This window comes from Sorex fumeus, unplaced genomic scaffold, assembly GCF_029834395.1.
Source record: "Sorex fumeus unplaced genomic scaffold, SorFum_2.1 ptg000007l, whole genome shotgun sequence".
Lineage (NCBI taxonomy): Eukaryota > Metazoa > Chordata > Mammalia > Eulipotyphla > Soricidae > Sorex > Sorex fumeus.
The window spans coordinates 62573151-62597255 of record NW_026606064.1 but is presented as its reverse complement, the minus strand read 5'-3'; the positions used below and the strand labels follow the sequence as shown (position 1 = coordinate 62597255).

At 38.8% G+C, this 24105-nt stretch overlaps 1 protein-coding gene across 1 annotated transcript in view; it reads left to right on the top strand.

Annotated features, from left to right (window-relative positions):
* Positions 1-24105, top strand: part of GPR158 (G protein-coupled receptor 158) — a 346381-nt gene that overhangs the window by 11676 nt on the left and 310600 nt on the right. The window contains exon 2 of the mRNA XM_056131077.1: positions 18448-18553. Within this exon, the coding sequence (XP_055987052.1) occupies positions 18448-18553 (106 nt within the window). The remainder of the gene's footprint in view (positions 1-18447; positions 18554-24105) is intronic.

Sequence of the window (24105 nt, the reverse complement as noted above, 5' to 3'; positions counted from 1 at the left end):
TTGTCCATTAGTTATGTTTAGGAATTGAAATAAGAACAGCTGAATTTGTGTCATATTCAGAATGCTCCAAATTTCAAGCTCCACCAGATAACCTATTTTAAAATCCGGGTGAACTGGAGAGATAGTACAGCAGGTGGGCACTTGCCTTCATGTGGCTGAGTCAGTTTGATCCCCAGCATTCCATACGATTTCCTGAGCACCACCAGGAGTGATTCCTGAATGCAAAATTGGGAGTAACCCCTGAACTCTGCCACGTGTAACTCCAAAAAACCCCGATTAAAAAAAAATCAGTTGCTGAAAACCGTACTACCCCAAGAACCTTAATTTGTACATCTTTCACATCTAAACCCACTTATTCTCTCCCTGTTAGTTGCCTACTGATCTTTTTTATTTTCAAGAAAAAAACATGATTTCTAGGCAAATACAGTTTCTAAACCAATAATTCCAATTGATAAAAGAAAATACACATTTTTTTCACTGAAGACATTGTTCTAGCAGTCGCAGTCTTATACAAGTTTCTTAAACTGTTATGCAGAGTGTAGAAATTACCTCAAATTATTGAAAACATTGAACCCTATTAAATGCTGGATTTAGGTTGTCTTATTTCTAGAATGCTACTGATTTTTAAATTCTTCACCTCATGGAGCACAATTTCAGACAACTTTCCTGAAACGAAATATAGGAAGTAAAAATTTTAAGTCTATTCTTGTCTGAAAACAACTTTGACTGCATAAATGATTGTTTATCAGAATATAGAATTATGTGTTCAGCTCATTTTATCCACGTAATTTTAAACATATTTTAAAGATATTGTTATAAATGTTTTCAGCATTCATTGTTGCTGGTGAAAATTCTGAAGTTAATCTGATATATTATACCTTTTTAGATAATCATTTCTCCTCATGAAAGCATTTAAGATTTTTCCTTTTTCCTTGGAGTTCCAAATATTCATATGTAATTTCTTGCTGTATTATAAGTCATTTCTTTTCATACTTATTCATACCTCAATAGTTAGTTGCTCTTTTAAAAATTTTTCATTCAGAAATGTTCTTTCATAATTACTTAAAATCATTTCTTCAATTCATTTCTTCTTTTCTGAAATTCCTATTGTCGGCTATTAGACATTTTGTATTGATATTTATATTTTTTTAGTTTTTCTCTATTTTCCATTCCTGTTTTTCACCTTCTAGAATACTTATTTCCTTTAAAAAAATTAAAGTAATTTGAATTTGACAAACTCTTAATTTTAATGAACTCTATGAAATTTATTAAATTCTCTCTTCCCTGTATTATTGTGTTTCATTCCAGGTTAGATGTATTTTGCCCACTTATACTTATTCTTTTTGTTTAAACTATCAGTTAGCAAATGAAGTCACGGTCACTGTCACTGTCCTCCCGTTGTTCATTGATTTGCTCGAGCAAGCCCAGTAATGTCTCCATCGTGAGAGTTGTTGTTATTGTGTTTGGCATATCGAATATGCCACGGGTAGCTTGCCAGGCTCTGCCGTGGGGGCGAGATACTCTCGGTAGCTTGTCGGGCTCTCCGAGAGGGGCGGAGGAATCGAACTCGGGTCGGCCATGTTGGCCGCTTGTAAGGCAAACGCCCTACCACTGTGCTATCGCAAATGAAGTAAGTGATAAATTTTATGATTGAATAACTGGGTTAATTGATTTCGATAGATGAACTGATTCTTAAGTCAGATGTGAAGACCAAGTGCATCAGTAGGGCCTTCCCTATTCAGTTTCATTCATGTTTGAACACTTGAGTAGGGAGTTATCACTCTTAGGCCAACTTTATTTGACTTTGATTCTGGGAAAGCTAATGCCATTGCAGAAATTTTAATTCTTTTTAGGCATTTCTTTCTATTTATTTGCAGAACAGTTTGTGTGTGTGGAGGGTGGGGGAGGGGCGGGGCCCAGGGAGCGGTAGGGGGTGGGGATGGTTGGTCCATACTTGGAAGTGCTCCGGGCTTGCTGCAGCTTCTGTGCTCAGGGGCCACTCCTGGAGGATTCAAGGAACCATATGTGGTGCAGAACGGTCAGCATCATTCAAGAAAAGGGCTTAATCCCTAATTTGTTTCTTGGTGACAGTTCTTGATTTTTAGCATGAGAATAAATCACATCACTAAACATATGAAAGCAGATGTGCCAACTAATGAAGCCCTTTAGAAGCAAGTCCTGTGATTCATCACCTGAATGTTCGCTTTATTTTTTTACCTTTGCTCTTGATGCCTACTGACTTTCAATTTAAAATCTCTCTGAAATGACTGGAAGAGCTCTTTTCACCTCTGTCCTAATCCCAGAGCATGTCCTGGGATTAGTTGCCACCACTGTAGGTTCTCATCAGGATAATCTCAGAATTTGGTCATCTACTTCTCATTCCTTCTTGTATGTATTTACTTTCATTACAGTTGGATATAGAAGAATGGGGCTGAGAACTATGCTCAATTTACCAATTTGAACAAGAGTTTGAATTTAGGGGATTGCCAGAGACATATTACCGAGATTAAGGCACTTGCCTTGCACACAGCTGACATGGCACCATATATGGTACCCTGACCATCACCAGGAGTGACTCCTGAGCACAGGAGTTATCCATGAGTAAGTCCTGAGCACAGCCAGCTATAAGCAAAAGCCAAGAAAAGATAAAGAACTTGAATTTAGGTTTGCTGAGCAGTTATCTTACCCTTCTCCAGAGGGTGGGAACGTCTTAGACCAGGGCAGACCATTTTATCTTTCTTAGTTTAAGGTTTCTTAACTACTATTTAGGGAGAATAATACTGACCATAAAGGATTTCAGTATAAATTAGAGAAATAATATCAGTTACAGAGAGTTTCGGTGAGGATGCGTGGAAAATATCTAGCATGATGCCTAACAGAAAATGAGCACCCATTAAATGATAACTTAAAACACAGCAATCAAATTATACAAATAAATGTTACATTTTGTTAAGTACCAATTTTGTTAAGTATAAATTTTATTAAATACAAATTATAAGTACAAATTTTATTAAGTACATTTTGGGTACTTAATAAAAGTTCCTTAAATTCTAATAGAAATATTTTTATTTTTGCTTTTTTTGGGGGGATCACACCCAGTGATGCTCAGGGGTTACTCCTGGCTCTGCACTCAGGAATTACTCCTGGCAGTGCTTGGGGGACCATAGGGGATGCTGGGGATTGAACCTGGCTCATCTGCGTGCAAGGCTAACACCCTGCCCACTGTACGATCACTCCGGCCGCTATTTTAAATAAAATATTTTTACTTAAGTTCTTATTTACTATTATTATTTCTGGGTTAGGAGTAACTACTGATACAAAATATATGTCTTTTTCCTTGAGGTAGTACTGAGAACAGTTTGTTTTGTTTTTTTTAGGACCACTCCTGACAGTGCTCAGGACTTACTCCAGACTCTGTGCTCAGGGATCAGTCCTGGCAGTGCTTGGGGGACAAATATGTGGTACAGGGGATCAAACCCTACATTTAAGGCAACTGCCCCACTCGCTGCACTGCTGCACTATACTCAGTTGGCTTTTTTTTAATTGATTGAAATACTTACCAGAAAAAAGGAATCTAAACAGTTTGGAAACTGCATATAACAGCTTACTAATATGAACAAAGGTCAATATATAAAAACATTTAAATATAATAAATTATTTTAAAATTATGTGTTTCTTTTAGGTATTGTTGCCAAACATAAATGGCATTTAAATGAAGCCATTAGGAAGTTCAGATAGGAGATTACTGTATACTTAAAGACATAGTGTTCACAGTAGACATTTATTTCCCCTGACAGAATATAATTTGACTTGTTTTTCCTTCCCTAGAAATGAAGTATGGCTTTGAACATATTATATAACTTCAATGAACCTTGTTTTCTTAAAATATAACTTAAGAAGAGTATTTTCTCTTTTATAAAATTGTCATTTCAATACAATTAGCCAATATTGATGATCTTTTTGTATTGGGTTCCCTGAAACAAATGATTGTCCCATACCATTCAGAAATGGTCTACAGAGGTAATATGAGGAACACTGTGGATGAATTTGTCAAAATAAACTGTCCTTTTATTATTTAAAATTGAAATACAATGTAGTTCAAAATTATTCAGTAAAGGAAGACTACAAAATGAGACAACAGTTTTCTACCAATGCAAAAGCAGTAGACCAAAAACAATTTTTTCCAAAGGACAGTCTTCTATTATCAAACTTTAAGACAAGCAATTTCAAGAGACGGGCTACACTTAATTCTGAAAAGTTACTCCTTTAAGTAGCCCCCAAATAGCCTCCCAATTTTTATTAGTGGATAGAGAATGGATGTTTCTCTGACTTGACTTTATTTTGTAATTATTTGTTCTTTTTGCTTTTTGCTTTTTTTGGGGGGGGGGGAGGGCACATCAGAAAGTGCTCAGGGTTACTCTGGCTCTGTGCTCAATGGTCATTCCTAGCAGTGATCAAGGGATCATGTGTGGTACTTAAAGGATGATACACAGTGCCAGGGATCCAACCTGGGTTGACTGTGTACAAAGCAAGTGCCCTACCTACTATACTATCTCTTCAGTTATTCCCTCCTTCCCTCTCTCCCTCCTTCGTTCCCTCCCTCCCTTTCTCCCTTCCTCCCTTCCTTTCTCTTTTTGCCTCACTGGTCAGGGCTTATTCCTGGTTCTGTGCTCAGGGATCACTCCAGGTGGTATTCCAGGAACCGTACTTGGTGTTCAGTGACCATATGTGGTACCAGGGGACTGAACTTGGTTGACCATGTATAAGACAAGAGCCCTAGTGGCTACACTATCTTTCCAGTCCCTGTTCTCTTTTCTTAAAAAAAATCATACTTGAGTTATTTTTTTCCACAGAAAATGTACAGACCTTCCTGAGGAAGGTGTGACTTGATTGCCAAAAAACCTTCCAAGAACAAGAAGTCAGACAGATGGAAGACGTTTGTCACTATGTAAAATTTTGGCAAGCTATGCTGGATATGTCTGCTGCAAAGTAGCGTGGGGGAGAACGTGTTCTTGCTTAAGACAGACTGTTGTCAAATTCTTCTAGATGTTCTAGAGGGGACTAGACTGTGTTCTTTATTTTCTTGTGCTTGTAGTTTTGGGCTTGAGTTGTGTGATGGAGATTCTGACTTTTGTGAGCAATGTTTATTATCTAAGGATGAAAGACCCTAAGTGAGAAAAGTTGCCTCTAGAGGTCTTAAATTACTGAAGTAGGAATCTAGATTCTTCTATAGTTGAATATTGACAAGGAGGAATGACTCACCATACCTCCCTCTTTTCCCTGTGTTCACAGTGGGCTCTTCTATTTATGGTATTTGAATGAAAATAATTTTAATTGTTACATCTCATTGTTTTGCTTTTTGTACTTACGCAAACCTGATTAAAAAAATCTTATTATATTGCTTCATATATGTCAATTATTCCATTTCTCTTGAGCTAAATAGTACTTTAACTCTTGCTCCTTGCAGAGAACCTGTCTAGTCTCAGGGATGGGCACACAGCTTTGTCCTCAGTGGAAACCATTATATTCCCATTAAAATAACACTGTGGTAAACTTAAATGCCTCCTTTGGAGGACTTGAGAATTGTTTTGAAAGATACATCGAAGAGCAATAATTTCTAGGTCACAGTGAGAGGTGAGTGTAATTTAATACCATATTGCAAGGTTACTCCTTATGTAAGCTACATTCTATTACCCACCAGCAGAACATAAGGGCGTCTGTAGCCTCATATTCTTGCCAATATTTGGAATCACACAGCTTTCTAATTTTTGCTAGTTTAATGAATGTAAATTATTATATCACTATTGTTCCAATTTGCATCTCTTTGATTAATAGTGAGTGCCAATATCTCTTCATGTGCTTGTAGGCCTTTTTGGGTTTACTTTCCTATAAACCATGTATCTTTTTTTCATTTTCTTTTTTTTTTGTAGTAAAATGATTTTATTAAAAATACTTTCTTTTCTCAAAAAGCCTGGATCCATTTAATCCCACCCTCAGCAAGTTTCTCTTTTTTTCATTTTCAATGGCAACTCATACATTTTTGTTGAGTTGCAATAGATCCTGGAGTAGTCTAGTGTGTGAGCTTTAGATTTTGTGATATCACTAAATTGGTCATCTTTAACTTTGTCACAATGTTTTCCCTTAAATGGTATCTAATTTTTTTTCTGGAACTGGAGAAATAGTACAGTAGGTAGGGCACTTGCCTTGCACATGGTTGACCTGGGTTCAATCCCTGGCACCCCTATGGTACACCAAGAGTGATCCCTGAGTGCAGAGCCAGGAGTAAGATCTGAGCACTACTGGGTGTGACTCCCCTGTCCCTCCAAAAAAAAAAAAAACCAACAACATCAACAACAAAGAATGGAAAAAAATCTTTTTCTGAATTAAAATATTTTAAAATAAATAAGTTTATCTATTAAAAATTTTTCCTTATGGCTTTTGGTTTTGAATTTTATTTGTCTTTCACTACCATATCACAAAATTTTATTTTACTACGTTTGCCTTGCACGCTCCTTGCACGTGGCCAACCTGGGTTCAATTCCTCTGATCCTCTCAGAGAGCCCAGCAAGCTACCGAGAGTATCCTGCCTGCACAGCAGAGCCTGGCAAGCTCCCCATGGCATATTTGATACACCAAAAACAGTAACAACAGGTCTCACAGTGGAGATGTTACTGGTGCCCGCTTGAGCAAACTTGATGAGGACAGTGCTACAGTGCTACTGTGCTACCTAATCACAAAAATTTCTGTTATGTTATCAACTGCTAACTTAAAATTTTTACCATTCAATAGACATGGAGAGTATCATGCTAAGTGAAATGAGTCAGAAAGAGAGGGCCAGACATAGAAGGACAGCACTCATTTGTGGAGTATAAAACAACATAACATGAGGCTGACTCCTAAGGACAGTAGATACACAGGATAGATAGATTGCTCTATAGCTGGAAGCCTGCCTTATGAGCAAAGGGGAGAAGGCAGCTAAAATATAGAAGGGATCGCTAAGAAAAAGATGGCTGGAGGAATCGGTCGGGATAGGAGATGTGTGCAGAAAGTAGATAAAGGACCAAACATAATAACTTCTCAGGGTCTGTATTGCAAACCATAGTGCCCAAAAGTAGAGAGAGATTATGGGGAATCATATCTGCCATGGAGGCAGAGGGAGGGTGGGAAAGGGGGGTTATACCGGGGATATTAATGGTGGGGAATGTGCACTGGTGGAGGGATGGGTGTTTGATCTTTGTGTGATTGTAACCCAAACATGAAAGCTTATAACTAGCTCACGTGATTCAATAAAATTAATTAAAAATATTTTTTTACCTTTCATAGGTAATTCTTTAGCATCTATGTTTCACCTTTGTATATGGTGTTGAATTGGAACCTGGTTATTATTTTTCTTCATTTAATAAGGTAGATTCCCCCAAACTATCATTTCTTATCATACATGTAAGAGGTATATTTGTTGGGCTAGACCCACAACTTTTTTTTCCTTTTCTGGTCACACTCAGTGATGCACAGGGGTTACTCCTGGCTCTGCACTCAGGAATAACTCCTAGCAGTCCTTGGGGGACCATATGGGATGCTGGAAATTGAAGCGGGGTCGGCCATATGCAAGGCAAACGTCCTCCCTGCTGTGCTATTGCTTCCGCCCCAAGTTTTCTTTTTCACAAGTGACTTTTATGATTATACTTTAAAAAAAGCTATTAAGTTTTTCAAATCCATATAAAATATTGAGTGGTAATACATTCAAAGCATAACTCCATTTCATGTGACTTAACATTCTCAGTTAAATAAATTGTTTCCTTTCACAGTATTTTAATTTACTCAGGTAATCTGTTTTATCCTTCACAGAGTTTCAAAAATTAGATTTTGTTGATTAAGTTATGAGGAATTTATAGGTTATATTTTTATTTAAATACCGTCTCATAAAAATTATTTTATTGGAGACTATTGGTGTAATAATATTGATTTTGTTTGCTTTTGGGCCTTAGTGGTGCTTAGGGCTTACTCAGGGATCACTCCTCATAGGATTCAGGGGACTACATGGGGCATTGGGGATTTGAATGAGGGTTGGATGCATGTAAGGCAAGAGCCTTGTGTGCTGTATTACCTCTCCAACCCTGCTGAGATGGATTTTTTTTTTCATGTTGATCTGGTATTTAGCTACCTTAAATTTTCTTTTGTTTTAATATTTGTCTGCTGGTTTTATTGCTAAATGATTATCAACAAATAATGACTGTGCAATCTCTTCTGATCTTTACATATCGTTTCCTTTTGTCTTATGGAATTGATGAGGGCTTTCAGAACTATGTTAAATGGTATTAATAACTATAGGCATACTTGATTTAAAGGGAGAATCCTTAAGAAATAGTGTCTTCTTTAAGTATAATATTGATAGAGGTAAGCTTTACCAAGAAAATTTACATTTTACCATTAAAAAATAGGCATTGGAAGTTTGTGAAATACCTTTTTTGGGGGCGCATACTTGGTAGTGGTTGGAGACTACTACTCCCAGGTCCTAGAGGTACTTGGGGGGCCATATAGTGCCAACTATTAAGTTGGGGTGGCTGCATGGAAGGCAAGTGCCCTGTACTATCTTTCAGGCACTGTAAAATGTGTTTAAAAAATCAGGGCTCCAGGAGGTGAAGAACACTACTGTTGATCCAGAGCTCAGTAGTGCCAGATCACACTGAGAGTCACCAAAGCTATAGCAGAAGGTGATGTGGGGGAGGCAGGTGGTTCTGGGGATTGAATTTGGGGCCTTCTAAATGCTAGGCATGTTTTCTACCACTTTCAACTATCTCTTTGACCTCTGGAAAATGTCTTTTTTTTTTTTTGCTTTTTTGGGTCACACCTGGCGATGCACAGGGGTCATTCCTGGTGTTGGACTCAGGAATTACTCCTGGCAGTGCTTGGGGGACAATATGGGATGCTGGGAATCAAACCTGGATTGGCTGCATGCAAGGCAAATGCCTGCCTTCTATACTATCACTACAGCTCTGGAAAATATTTTTTCTTTTTTTTTAAAATTAATGATATGCCAAACACAGTAACAACAAATCTCACAATGGAGATGTTACTGGGCCCGCTCGAGCAAATTGATGAACAATGGGGGGGCAGTGATTGATTGATTTTAAATTAATTCTGTTAATTTCAATGATGGCAACTTTGATGCTAAAGTTTAATTTTAGGGTGAGAGAGATAGCCCAACAGGCTGAAATGCATGCTTTGTAGCAGAAGAAAAGGGTTCAATCTCTAACACCACATAGTCCACCAAGCATCATTGGGCGTGGCCCTGGTGGAATGGGGCTCCAGAGAGTCCCAGCAGCACCTACCAATCAACTCTCTGGACCAGCTGACAAAGAACCACTGGAATGGCCCCCGGGTCTCCTGAATACTGCTTGGTAGGTGACGCCCAACTGCCCAAATCATGTAAAAAACATCAAATGGATCATCTTTGTTCTTTTGAAAAATCTTGTAGGTAAATATGAACTGTTAATTAAAAGTATGGTAGAATTCATATACCAAACTCTGTAAGTTTGAAACGCCTCTCGAAAATTAATGATTAAAAAGTTAGTTTGTTTGTTTGCTTTTGTCCAAACCCAGCAATGCTAAGAGGTTACTCCTGACTGCATTCAGGAATTAATCTTGGTGCTCAAGAGAAATGAGCATATGGAATGCTGGGGACTGAACCCAGGTAGGCTGGTGCGGGCGAACAAACACCCTACCCACTGTACTGTCACTCCAGCACCCCAGTTGAAAAGTTTTTAATGTTTATCTTCCTAGTGAAGTTTTCTTAACACCTGAACAAGCAAATTTGACAGTTTATATTTTCTTTCAGTTTATTTTTTTTAGCTATTTTTTCTGTTTTTTTTTTTTTGAGTGTGATAGAGATGAATCAAAATGCGTTGATGCTGGCTCTGCAATTCATGTTGATTAAGCTACATCCAAGTGTGAGGTACTGGTGGTACAAGCTGGCATCAATGTATTAAATATTGTGGGCTCTTAGTCATTCCTTCTTTTTGCTATGAAAATGGTTATCTTTGCATATGAGTAGGCTTTTAATCCTGATTCTTGCCTACACAAGGTTGGGGTGAGTATATCCAATTCCTTTATTTCTCTCTCAATCCAGTCTCTGGATTAGAATCACCATATTAGTTTCCATACATTTACGGTTTGTTTTGAGGCCACACCGGCAATACTCAGGGCTTTCTCCCTGCTCTACACTCAAGAATTACTCCTGGTGGTGCTTGGGGACCAAGTGGGATGTTAGAGATCAAACCCAGGTTAGCTGCATGCAAGTGCCCTACCTGCATTTCAGTCTCTCCAGCCCCTGCTAGATTTGTTTTAGATACCACACATAGGTGGAAAGATATAATGTTGGGGGGACTAACATCATATATTATGGCTGCAATATTAGCATGTTCTCATATTTCATACAAATTGTTGTGTTAGTTTTTTTTCCCTTTTTAATGGAATAACATTCCATTGTATGTGCATGCATATATACTATATTCTGTTACGCAGTTTATTATTGTTGGCCAATTGAGTTGTTTCAACTCTGCTTATTGTGAATAATGCTGCTGTGGAGCTTAGTTATTAAGATAACTTCGAGCAAAAATGCTCAGATTTTGAAATAAAATTATTGCATGTTTTCAGCCCCTTGTAGCAAAAGCAGAACGAAGCACACACATACACACACAAATTCTTAGAATATGAAAACCTCCTCAGGTTTTATAGACTCAGGATGGGTCTGTAAAATCTTTTATTACAATCTCTAGGAGGTAAATATTAAAGATAAATATTCATAAAACTTTTCAGCTAGACTAACGGTCTTTTGGTAGTAATGTGGATAAACATTACCCTACTAAACAGGGATTCCAAGATTCTGAAAGCAATAAAGCCCAGCAGCCACATGGCCCAAGAAAGAAAGCTATCTATCTTGAAGGAATTTGAGTATATGGCTTTTGTCCAAAAGAGTAAAACCAATATGACTCTTAGAAAACCCACCTTTTCAGTGAGTAACATGAATACAAGCACCATCATCTTGAATTAAAGGGGAAATAGTACATTAAGAAAAACCCAAACCATTAGTGATTGTATAGAAAGACAAAATAGAAAATAATATCCCCTACCCCTACCAATTCCTATACTAAAGTCCTAACTTCCAATACCTGAGAACATGACTATGTTAACAAATAGGACCGTTAAAGAGGCAATTAAGATAAAACAGCATGTAAGGGTAGGTCCTAACCCAGAATGACTTGTGTTCTTAGTAGGAGAAATTAAGGGACAATTTCACACGAGGGAAAATCAGTGGTGATTAAGGAGTCCACTTCAGTAGAGGACAAACTCCTCAATTATTACTCAGCCAGCCCTACTCTCTGACAACTGTTCCCAGCTTCATCCTCTCGACCACCAAAGCCCTTTAGTTGATATGGGTTAACTGGTGATGGAGCATGACATTACTGACCAAGTAACATTGAAGAAGCAAAAGCAGAATTCCAAAACTTTTCCTTCATCCTACCTTTTCTCCCCCTCCCCCGCCCCTATCTATTGACTTACACCAGTTCATGATGGTCTCCACTTTGCTTTTCAGCTTATAATGTCTGTTTCCCTTTCTGAACATTGTTAGTTTAGCCACATCATGCTCTGTCTAGCTTCTAGCTTCTGCAGTTTCTTCAATATTAGTCTTTGGGGGTGGACTGATTTAGTAGGAGAGGAAAAATATTACACAGATATGAGCATTTAGTATGGTGATATAAAGACCATTAGAACAAAATGTTATAAATATAGTGTATTAGTAGTAAGATGTTAAGTGCTATATTTTACGGGGAAATAGGGAAATTATTCATAAATCAAATTTAGGAGCTCATAGAACATTTTAGAAAGGCATTGCGTGGGGTATAACAGGTAAAGCACATATCAGGCTAAGGGAAAGGCATTCAAAAGGAATCGTACCAAATGTAATTTTGAATTTTTTGGCTCAAAGGATGTATGTAGAAGAGAGCCTGAATAACTTAGAAGTAGGAAGGGTTTGAATATAATGTTTTACCAGAGTATAGGGTTAATATAGTCATGTTCTCAAATATTATAAATTAGAACTTCAGCATAGTTTGGAGTGTGGGCTATTCTTATCTGGATTTGACTCCTTAGGTGAGTGTGAAATGTTTATTTTTGTGCAGAAAATTATCTGGATTACATATTTTAAAGGTTACAGACAGAAATAATGATGCTTAGATCCTAGGACCCTTTGCTAGTATGGGAACCTTCTCAAACTCTGATATGGATTTGAGCATTTAGGGCTGAGGTCAACTGTTTCTGTGTAAAATTTGCAAAAGGAAGCTATGTTAACTGTAATAATTTTTTTCTACTTTAACTTGCTACCATGACATCTATTTTTGTGTTGGGTAATATGGGAAACTGGTTAGGGGGAAGAGCAGGATCATTTAGTAAGTGTGTAGTAATACAAATTTAACTCTGTAGTCACTTCTGTATATATCCAATCATTGTTGGTCACACCTGTACAGAAATGGCTATAGTAATCATTTCCTTAGTCAGCCAGCAGTTATAACACAAAGCTGTAGGCCCAGACGTAATATGGTGCCATTACTATGCATTCATGATTTTGTAAATATTTCTTAGATAGGGATTCTAAGCTTTTCAAAGTTTAGAGAGAAAGAAAGCTCAGAACCTAGACTCGTATTTCTTCGTGGAGCAATACCAGACAGGCTCAGATGAGTAGCTACTGTGAAAAAAGTTTGTCTCTGTAATAGATGAAGATTTGAACCAAGACAATGGTGGTAGAAATGGAGAGGAAGAATCCAGATACAAGGAGCTTGCTGGAGTACAATCTAGTTAGATTTGGGGGATGTAAGAGAATGGAAGCTGGGAGAGGGGTGGGTGAGAGGGAGAAGGAGAGAGAGAGAGAGAGAGAGAGAGAGAGAGAGAGAGAGAGAGAGAGAGAGAGAAAGAGAAAGAAGAGAGAATATTTGGTGGCAACAGGGTGATTTCTTTCTTTTGGTGCTTTGTGGTGATTCAGGTGCCAGGCAGGTAGAGGACATAGCGGGTGTGCCATATAGCTAAGCACCCAGCTCTTTGAGGGATACTATTTGCTATATTTCGCATCCTCTGGAGGCCCCTCACCAGGTTTATTGTCCCTCTCACTCTCCCTGCCTCAAGCCTCCAAGCACCAGCCACTCCCTCACCTCCTGCGCTTCCCGTGGCACCCGTTCACCAGATGTGGGAGTAGCATTTCCGCCCCAGAGAGCCAGAGGCGCACGCTCAGGGGACACTGGGCGCAGGCTCTGCTTCTGGAGCTTCCGGCTGCCCGCTGGTTCAGGCACGTGGTCCTGCGGATGCCTGGGGCCCTGGCTGGGTTCTGTGTCATCGCGGTGGCCCTTTGGGCTGGAGGCTTTTCCCTACAAAGAAGGCCCTTTCTTTCCACATACTTTCCAGACCTGCCACCTTCCCCCCACAGAAGGAAGTTTCTGGTTCCTTCCCCAGGGCTTTGTACGTCTCCAGACTCGATGCAGAGGCACTAATGAAGATGAGTCAGCGTTGATTTCCCAGCTGGTAAACGCAGGGCTCATTACCTTGAGTGGTTTTGCACAAAGCCCAGAAAGCCTTGTGATCTTTCTGGGCTTTGTGAGTGTCAAGTCTAGCTTGAGCTCTTTGGTTCCCAAAGATCACCCTGGAATTGAGTGGTGCTTAAGGTTCCTAGTTCCCAGCCGGCTTTCTGACTTTCTCCAACCAGACGACCGGAGTAATTATTAGTGTTCTTCTAGAATCCCCATATGCCTGAGTGAGCTTAAGAACTAACTTTGTGGCTAAGCTTTGTCAGAATGACAGGATCGTTGAGGAACACTTGACCTCATTATTACTAACGATTGTAGAATAGAAAAGTGTGTTTGTGCTGACAAGTAAACAATAGACTTCCAAGAAGTTTAGAATCTATTGGGAAATTTTATGTCACTCAGGAAGTAATTTAGAGTGTAATTAGAAAGCTGTTGTAATTATACCTGGGAATGTGGTGTAGGTGGAGTTAAAAATGGGGGGGGGGGAGAGTGAGTGTCACATGCTGGGGGAAAAGGCAGCTGAGATAGAGAAGGGGCCACCAAGCAAAGGATGCTTGGAGGGGTTGCTTGGGATGGGTGATTGAATGATGAAAGTAGACTATAGGCCGAACATCATGATGCCCACTTTTTACCTGTATTGCAAACCGTAACACCCAAAAAGAGAGAGTAAAAGGGAATGTGCCTGCCAGAGAAGGTGGTGGGCGAGGGTGGCAGGAGGGATATTGGGAACATTTGTGGTGAGAATTGGCACTGGTGGAGGATGGGTACTGGACAATTGTATGACTGAAACAATCATGAAAGTGTTTAAGTCTGTAATTGTATCACCGTGTTTCATTTAAAAAAAGATTGAAAGAGAAAGAGAGACAGAGAGAGTGGGGAGAGAGGGAGGGAGGGAGGGAGAGAGAGAGAGAGAGAGAGAGAGAGGAGGCAGCAGGCCCTGGGGTGAGGGTAGGAAATGTACACTGGTGGAGGGATGGGTGTTGGAACATTGTATGACTGAAACCAGATCATCAACAGCTTTGTAACTGTGTATGACATGGCGTGTATCACACTGTGACTCAATTAAAAAAGAACTTTCTAAAGTGAAAGCTTAACCTAACACTTCACAAGAAAGTTGAATGCATCCTTTTCTTACTTTCATTTCCCTTACCTGTTTGAAGCTTAATTTCTTCATTGTACTTTTTACTTTGTAAATTGAAGCATACCTGCTTACTTATTTCATTAAACTAGGTGAAGGCGGCTTTCACCATAGCTTACTACTCTATTTCAAAGACAGGAATAATTTGGCACAAGGACTATTATTTATTTGGATGAATGAGTGAATATATTATTTTTCCAAAACATAAAATTAAGCCAAAAGGAGGCTTGCATGACTGACTTGACTATGTAGGATGCAGTTCTGTGAAAAGTTCTGGAAAAAACACATGCAACAGGTCCACAAATGTTTAGGAAATCCATGCTGTGTCTCAAATGATGGATTTACAAATTACTCCCAAATTGGCATCTTGTTTTCTTTTATTTCTTTCTTTTTTCTTTTTGGATCATACCCAGTGATGCTCAGGTGTTACTTCTCACTCTGCACTCAGGAATTACTCCTGGCAGTGCTTGGGGAACCATATGGAATGCCAGTGATTGAACTTAGGTCGGCTGTGTGCAAGGCAAACACCCTACGTGCTGTACTATTGCTCTGGCCCCTGGCATTTGATTTTCATGAAACATTCTGATGCTTTCAAAGAAGCCTGTGATTTTTTTTGGGGGGGGGGCAGGTGGGTGGGGCACATATCCTGCAATGCTCAGTATTACTTCTGGCTCTGTGCTCAGGAATCACTTCTGACAGGTCTTGGGGGACCATATGAAATGCCCAGCATTGAATTCTTGTAGCACATGTGCAAGACAAGTACCCTAGCCTCTGTACTATCTCTCTGGCCCCTGAAGAATATCTTAAAACTTTTTGATTCCTTCGGGGCAAGGTCTATTTGATTCATCTCTATCATATCTTCTAGTGATATGCACATAGCAGAAAATTTTTGTTGAAAGAGAAAATGAATTGATGTTAGGCATATTATCTGGGAATCCAGCAATTTGTGACATGAACTTTATTCAGTTTGTTAAAATTGGTCAATAGTACTAGTATTTTTTTTAAATGTAGGAGTATTGCTAATATTCAGCCATTGATTAGGATGATTAAATTGGGCAAGAACACTCCACCTTACTTTTTCCCCCCTTTTTATAAATTTATTTATTGAATCACAGTGAGAGCAGTTATAAAGCTTTCGGTCATACAATGATGAAACACCCATCCCTTCATCAGTGCCCATTCTCCATCACCAAAAACCCCAGTACACCCTCCACCCTATATCCTCCCCCTACTTGTGGGGCAGATGATTTCCACCTTACTCTCTCTCTACTTTGATTACATTCAATATTTTGACACCAGACCCACCATTATTATTTGGGATTTTACCCCAACACTCATATCTGCCGAAAAGGCAACTGCAGATAATTTGTTCTCTATTGCTGGTTATGAATAACATATGATATTGCACGGCAACAGTACTGGTCGTACAATTTTGGAATTCTGAAATTTTAACAATTAAATATGGAGGGATTTCTGCCAAAATCTGCTGGGTTCTGAGATTTGTTCCTGAGTCTCTGGGATCATGGCCGTTAAGCAGCTTGATCAGGAGACAGAGAGGCCATTTGTGGGTGGTGACCCAGGGTCTTGTTGGAGTGGGGAGGAAAGGGCCGGCTCTACCCCATCTTGTGAGGCCCCATGTGTCTTGTCACTGCGGGCCCAAACCTGACTATCCAGTGACCTCTGGAGGATGGTGACCACCGAGCCACCAAGGGGGAGCAGGCGGAGGGACAGCACCCTTTCCCCCCCTGGGGTGGCCCAGCGCCAGCAACCTACTGTGGGATCCGGACGCATTTCTGCTAAAAGCTGCTGGGTTCCGAGATTTGTTTCTGAGTCTGTGGGATCATGGCTGTTAAGCAGCTTGATCAGGAGCCAGAGAGGCCTTGCCTCCAATAATATAGCTGAGCCAGAGGTGGTTTGTGGGTGTGTCTTCCACATACCTAACTTTTGGCCATTTACTTTCTTGGTAAACTTGGTTCCAAGTTTGCTGGGTTCTGACCAAAGGCACAGCAGCAATTTTGGGGTATCTAGAAGTTTGAAGGCACCATCAGACTGCTGATGCACTCATCTCACAGGTACAGATTGACCTGCTGGTGGCACCATACCCCATGCTAGTGTTTTTTGAATAGCTTCTTTTTGAAGGATTTGTAACTTTTTTGTAATTTTTAAGTTTTTATTGCAGTTATCTGAAAAATCAATTTACAGGTATTCTGGATTGTTTATCTGGATCATCAAAATCTAACAGGAGATTTTTATGTCTTTGTTTTATGTCTTTTTTGGGTATGTTACCACAGTGGAATAGTATTACAATGAGAACAGGTGTAACCTGAGAAATTTAACTGATTTATTCACCCTAAGTGAAGCCACACTGACATTGAGCCACTTTGTCAGATGATTTCACAGTGATTTAAAAGGAGAAAAGAGAGAAATGAGTCATAAAATGGTAAAACAGGTTTGCTGATGTAACAGCACCATATCCTGTTTTGAGAGGTGATATAGGTTTGCAAAACATTCTCATGGTGTTTTCAAATTAATATTTTAAATTTAAGTTTTGTTGGCTCTAGTATTGTATATATTTGGTAGTTTTATGAATGCTTTGGTAGTTATGAAAGCTATGAATGAAGTAGCTTTAGTTCACTCTATGTTTGTGTGTTTTTAGTAGTATAAAAAATGCTTTGTGTACTGAATGTGAGACCTGGAAAATGTGTTTTTACTTTTGTGGGTTTTATTAGGGTGTTTATACTTTATCCAAGTGGAAAATTATATCACAGAACTTCAGATCTCAGGTCCAGAACGTAGATATTTTACCTCAATCAGCACTGAACTGTAGGACTGATGTTTTTGCTTCTTTTACTGCTAGTGATGCTGGTGGTTTGAAAAATGGAAGAGAAAGAGCATAGAAAAATGCAGGAAATTTTTCAAAAAGGAGGAATTTTGGATAAAGTTGGATAAATTTGCAATTTTCTTTTGTTCTGAATTTGAGAGTTCACTTTCTTAGAAGCCTTTTTCAAGGGACTAAGTAAAATGAAGTATTCTAGATTTAAAAGAAAAAAGTTTATTGGCAATTTTTCATAGGATGCAAAATTCTTGGGTGTTGAGCATGGGACATCTGTAGAGCTGTGCAAGGTCATTGTGATAGAAGATCAGAGAGAAGATGCTTATTTTGTTGTGGTTTACTTTAACAAAAGGGATACTGGGAGTAGGTGTTATTTTTTTTTTGCTTTTTTTTGGGTCACACCCAGAGATACTCAGGGGTTACTCCTGGATCTGCACTCAGGAATTACTCCTGGCGATGCTCGGGGGACCATATGGGATGCTGGGAATCGAACCCTGGTCAGCTGCGTGCAGGGCAAATACCCTACCTGCTGTGCTATTGCTCCAGCACCCCCCCTTTTTTTGAGAGGTATTATTTTAGAGTAGCTGTTGTACTGTGTCCAGAAAATACTGTCTCTTAGTCAATCTCCAAATATTTATTGAGCTTCTAATATGTGCCAAGACAAGACAATGAATAATACAGGTTTCCTGCCTTTCGGACTTAGTAAAACTAATACTCGTTGATTTTGTTCTATTATGTATATTACTTTATCTGGTATATCTTATTTAAATATATGTATGGTAAGTTTAGACATTTTCACTATTCTTTATACTGATTTATATGACGTCCAGGATAGAATATAGCTTTATAAAAGGAGAAAGGCTCAGATTAATTTGTTCTTTTCTTTTTCATCTTTACTTTTTAAGGGGTGTTATGAAAGTTGACATAAATCTTCAGAAAGTGGACATTGATCAGTGTTCAAGTGATGGCTGGTTTTCAGGAACGCACAAATGTCACCTTAACAGTTCAGAGGTAAGAACATAAATTTAAGTCTTCTGAAATTTGAAGCCCAGAAATATGTTACACTAGAATAGTATTGATCAAAAAACAAGCTGTGGGAAATGTGTACTGGTGAAATGACGGGTATTGGAACATTATATGACTGAAGCTCAATTGTGAAGAACTTTGCGACTGTGTATCTCACTGTGGTTCAATAAAAAATATTTAAAAAAATTTAAAAATAAAGCTGTGTATGTGGGTCGGAATGTTGCAAGTTAACTGAGAGAGAAGTAGAAACTGCACTATAGATGTTAATTTGAGGACTAAAAGAAGACTGAACTAAAATTATGCTTGGCATCTGGCTTTAGTTAAAGACTGACCCTGTTCTTCAAAATGAGCTAGAGATTAAAATAGCCCTGAAGTGAGAAACCAGTCTTAGGAGCTAAACTAGTTTATGCACATTTGGGGGGAATATGATGCTCATTGAAATATTTGTGGTATTGATTCAGGCATACTGCTGTCTACAAGAAAAACAGTGGAGGAAGAATTAGGGAAAATGTGAAAACAAGAGAAAAATGGTATATAAGAATCTGAGAAGAAAATGTGTGTATTTGTATATGATTTTCTAATTTTAAATTCCTATTCATGCTTGATTCCATGGAACTCTGATTGGTAAGCAACAGGCATAGAAAGGATACTTTTGGAAAAGACATTGTTTTTTATAGTTTCAAAAAGGAAAATACCATGACATCCTGCTTTCATTTTCACTGATTTAGCCCTGAGTTACCCAAACGCCATGAAACAAATGGAAAATAAATAGTAGGGTTATCCCAACTTTGAGTGCATGAATTTGAGAGGAAAGTCAGCTTGATTTGTTTAAAATAGATGGGATATTTTCATAAAAATGTACTCTGCATCTTTCATTTGAATTTTTACCCTAAGTGGAAAATGTTTACACATAATACAATTTTAAGCAGGGAATTTTAAATCAGAAGGAAGTTTAACAATAAGTACTTATTTGAACTTTTATTTCGAGAATAAAAGGACACAGACTGTCCGTATAGAAGTCTGTCCATATGCCTATTGACTATCCCATGCTTATCCTGCCACATACTGCCTACATATCCCCACACCCTACATTCTTCAGGTAATTTTACCTAGTTTTCCACCTTCTCTAACTTCTGCACACACGGTCCTCCATATTTTCTACTATAATATTGTTAAGCTCTTCCATATCCTATAAACCCTTATTATCTCCCATATCCCTCTAATTCCATCACACATTCCCACCACATCCCTTTGGCCTCTCACCTCCCACCCCCACATTTCTACACATCTTATTTCTTCCCTCCACTCTATACACCTTTGTTCAGACTCTGTACAACTCCATTCCTCCACTTCCCCACCTCCCAGTTAGGACCCAGATTGTGAGTGAAATGTTTCTGTTTTGTCAATTAACAACAACTAAAATCTTCTCTCCTGTTTTTTCCTTATGTTTTAAAGCATTTTCTAAAGTCTCTACTTCCCTTTGGATGATTCTGGGATTTCTAAAGATAAGAATTCTGATCACAGATCTGGTGGATATCTAGCCTGGTTATGAAATTCATTCCAGTGATATATAGACTTATCTTAGTCTTTTTGCTACAGTGGAATTTTTTTCCTGGATGGTTGTTATAATGTGACTATTGATTTCATTTGTATAGTCTTGTTTCATTGGTGCCTTGGACAGTTTAATAAGCAGTCTATCTAGAAAAAGAGTTATTGTCTTTCAAGTTTTTAACAGTTTGCTGCTTGCCTCTAATATTCTTTGTGTAGGTTTTGTTTTCTTAAAGCACCTCTATTTATTTGATGAGATAGCCATATGGAAAGAAACTCTTATCGAACATCTGGGTATGCTGTTACTGTTATTTTTTAAAGTTTTAAAACAAAGTTATTTCAGTATAAAATGTTGAATTCTATTCTGGTGAAAAAGGATTGCAATGTATAACTTGGAGATTAAATGTGGGAACATTATACTCATTCTATTTCTTTTGGTAAAACTGGAAAACAAATGCTGCAAGATAACCTGAAGACTTCTTTTGGAAAGTGTTCAACCACCATTAAATCTTATTTGAAAATATTTTCCAAAGAGGATCAATAGTAGAAAAAAAATCACATCCACAAAATGATTATTTTTGGTTTAGATCATGCAGGACTTGGATCCCTCCACCCACTTTCCTAAGCCAGGTGGAAGTAGGAGATACTAGTGTTCTGGGTTGGTTCATGGGGTCCTTGGGGAGAGTGACATATACAGAGCTTCCAGAGTGCTCTTAACTTTTCTTCCTTAGGCTTCTGGTAAAATCTTGTAGTTGGATGATGGCCATTCAATACTTGCATTGCATACCACAACACCCTAAAGGAGAGAGAGAGTAAAAGGGAATGTGCCTGTCACTGAGGTGGAGTAGGGGTGGGAATGAGGGGGGATGGGAGGGATACTGGGAACATTGGTGGTGGAGAACGGGCACGGGTGGAGGGATGGATACTCAATCATTGTATGACTGAAGTGTAAGCATGAAAGTTTGTAAGTCTGTAACTGTACCTCATGGTGATTCATTAAAAAATAAAAAGTTTAATTAAAAAATTAAAACTGTTAAATAAATAAATATAATTTATACATTAAGATAAATAAAATATGATTTTGAAAAAAAATCTTGTAGTTGGAGCAGGTCATGCTGGTCCAATAATATCAAAGTCTTTCAGTTCCTTCTCTGTAGATGTGAATGGGAGATGAGGTATTGGTTTCTTTGGAACATTTTACTGCTCAGGAAAATAGAAAGGAAAATAAGTTTTACAGGACTTTACTTATTTTACTAGTTCCTTTGTTCCCTGTCACAAACTCTTTACTATGGATTCATGAAAATTAACTCATTTAGGGTAGCTCGACAAGCTACTGAGGGTATCCAGCCCGGACGGCAGAGCCTGGCAAACCACCTGTGATGTACCAAATATGCCAATAACAGTAGGTAAAATGGGTCTCATTTCCCTAACCCTGAAGGAGTCTCCAGCTGAGTTGGGAAGAACAAAAGGGCTTGTACTAAGCAAATGGCGTGTATGCCAACAGGCAGGAAGGCGCCCCGCAAGCAGCTGGCCACCACGGTGGCCCACAAGAGCAGCGCCAGCCACAGGTGGCATGAAGAAGCTGCACCGCTACTGGCCTGACACCATGGCACTATGTGAGATCTGCCAGCTGCCGTTCTAGTGGCTGGTTTGAGAGATCATGCAGGACTTCAAGACTGATCTTCACTCCCAGAGCTCGGCTGTCATGGCGCTACAGGAGGTAGGCGAGGCCTACCTGGTGGGGCTCTTTGAGGACACCAACCTCTGCGCATTCTCCGCCAAGTGCATCACCATTATGCCCAAGGACATCCAGCTGGCATGCTGCATCCGCCGAGAGAGAGAGCATAAAGTTTATGATGCTAACCTCTCAGGGCTGGGACAAATGGAGATGCTGCTGGCGCCCGCTTGAGTAATCGATGATTAAGGGGATGACAGTGACAGTGACAGTGACAGGGAAGCACTTAAGTACCTCTTTTTTGTTGTTGTTATTTTTATTTTGGGTTTTAGTTTTGTCTTGGGGTACTGGGGATCAAATTGCAGGCCTCACACGTGTAAGGCAAGTGCTCTATTGCTTAGCATATCCTGGGCACCAATATACTTCATATTTGTAGAGTGTAGAAATGCCTGCATCATTAGAAAGAGACATTTATTTACTGGGTTTACTGCAAGTAATTATCTCACCAGTATTTAACATTCTTTTCATACAAATATTAGAGGAAGTTACAAATTTCAGTTACGATTCAGGCAAACTTTTTAAATTTTTTCCCTTATGCCTTGACTTTATGTCTTTTAAAGCATCTTAAAACCAAGCTGTTGAGTTTTATTTTGAATTCTACTAAGTGGTATGTAACCAATGACAAATACTACAGGACTATTTCAGAAAGTTATGGAATAGTTTTTAAGGGAAAATGAGTTGGTGCCATTGCAAGTTCTAGGAGGCCTCTGAGTATGTTTTTAAGGGTGTAGTAAAATAAAAGGATGAATTTATACTTTTCACTTAATTATAGGGCTATTCTTGATATTTTCTGATTTAGATCACTGCAACATGGATTTTACCATGTTCTCGGCATGCACTTAGGAAATTCTTGGGGCTGGAGCAATAGTACAGTGTGTAAAGATGCTTGCCTTGCACATGGCTGACCTGGGTTCAGTTTTCAGTACCCAATACAGACCTCCAAGCCTGCCATCAGTGATCCCTGAGTGCAAAGCCAGAAGTAAATCCTGAGCACTGCCACATGTGATCCCTAAACCAAAAAAAAAAAAAAAAAAAACTGAAAACAAAAACAATTCTTGACCAATTTTCTCATACTTGGCTACTTTAAAAATTAAAATTAATTGATACTAATTTTTGTTTTAAAAGTTTTCCTTCGGTTTTGTCTGTTGCATAAATTATTTTTGTTTTTGTTTTGAATTTTAAATCACTGAAGTAGGAAGTATTAGGATGGTGGCCTTGAAGTTTTTGTTATATTTTATTAGTAACTGTGCTTTCAGTGATAATCTGTATATTTTAATCTACAAAATATGTGAATATTTTGCTAATACTTATATATTCTATATGTTACAAATGAAGGAGACATAAAGATTAATTGGAATATTTCTATATTCTATATATTATAAATGAGGGAGAGATGAAGATGATCTTGAATATTTTTTTATAGTGGTCCTACTTGGCAGTGCACAATGGCTCAGGCCACACCTGACAGTATTGGGCACCCAGTAGAGTACAGACAGGGTCTTCTAGCTCTGCTGGGAGCCACCAGGCTACACTACACTGGTGCTTGAGGGCAACTGGGGCTATTATCAGTGGTTTTTAGGAGCCATATGGTATTGGGGGAATTTAAGGGCACTGTTCATGTGACGTATGTGTTGTACCACTGGAGCAATTCACTGGTTCTACAACCTGTAAGATAGTGTTCTAATGTAGATTATGCAGATATATATGGGGACATACCTAGTGGTGCTCAGGGGTAAGCTCAGGGCTTACTTCTGGCTCTGTGCTTAGGAATCACTCCTGGTGGGATTGGAGGGAACCTGGATTGGCTTCATGAAAGGCAAGTGCCTTAACCTGCTATACTAGCTCTAGGTCTTAGTATTTTATAAAATTAAATATATCTTTAATAGGAATAACAATTGACAGACATATTTTTAAAAAGTTAATGGGTCAGAAGCAATTATGCATCATCATATTTAAACACCATAACTTAATTCCCCATAAAGCAGTTTTTCAGAGGCCTTTTTTTGTTTTGTTTTTGGGTCACACCTGGTGATACACAGGGGTTACTTCTGGCTCTGCACTCAGGGATTTCTCCTGGCGGTGCTCGGGGGACCATATGGGATGTTTGGTCAAACCGGGGTTGACCATGTGCAAGACAAACACCCTATCTTCTGTGCTCTCACTCCAGCACCCTCAGAGGTCTTTAAGTTTCATTTATCACCCAGTTTTAATGTCTACCATAGTTGAAAATGTTTCTAAGAAGAATGTGACAGTC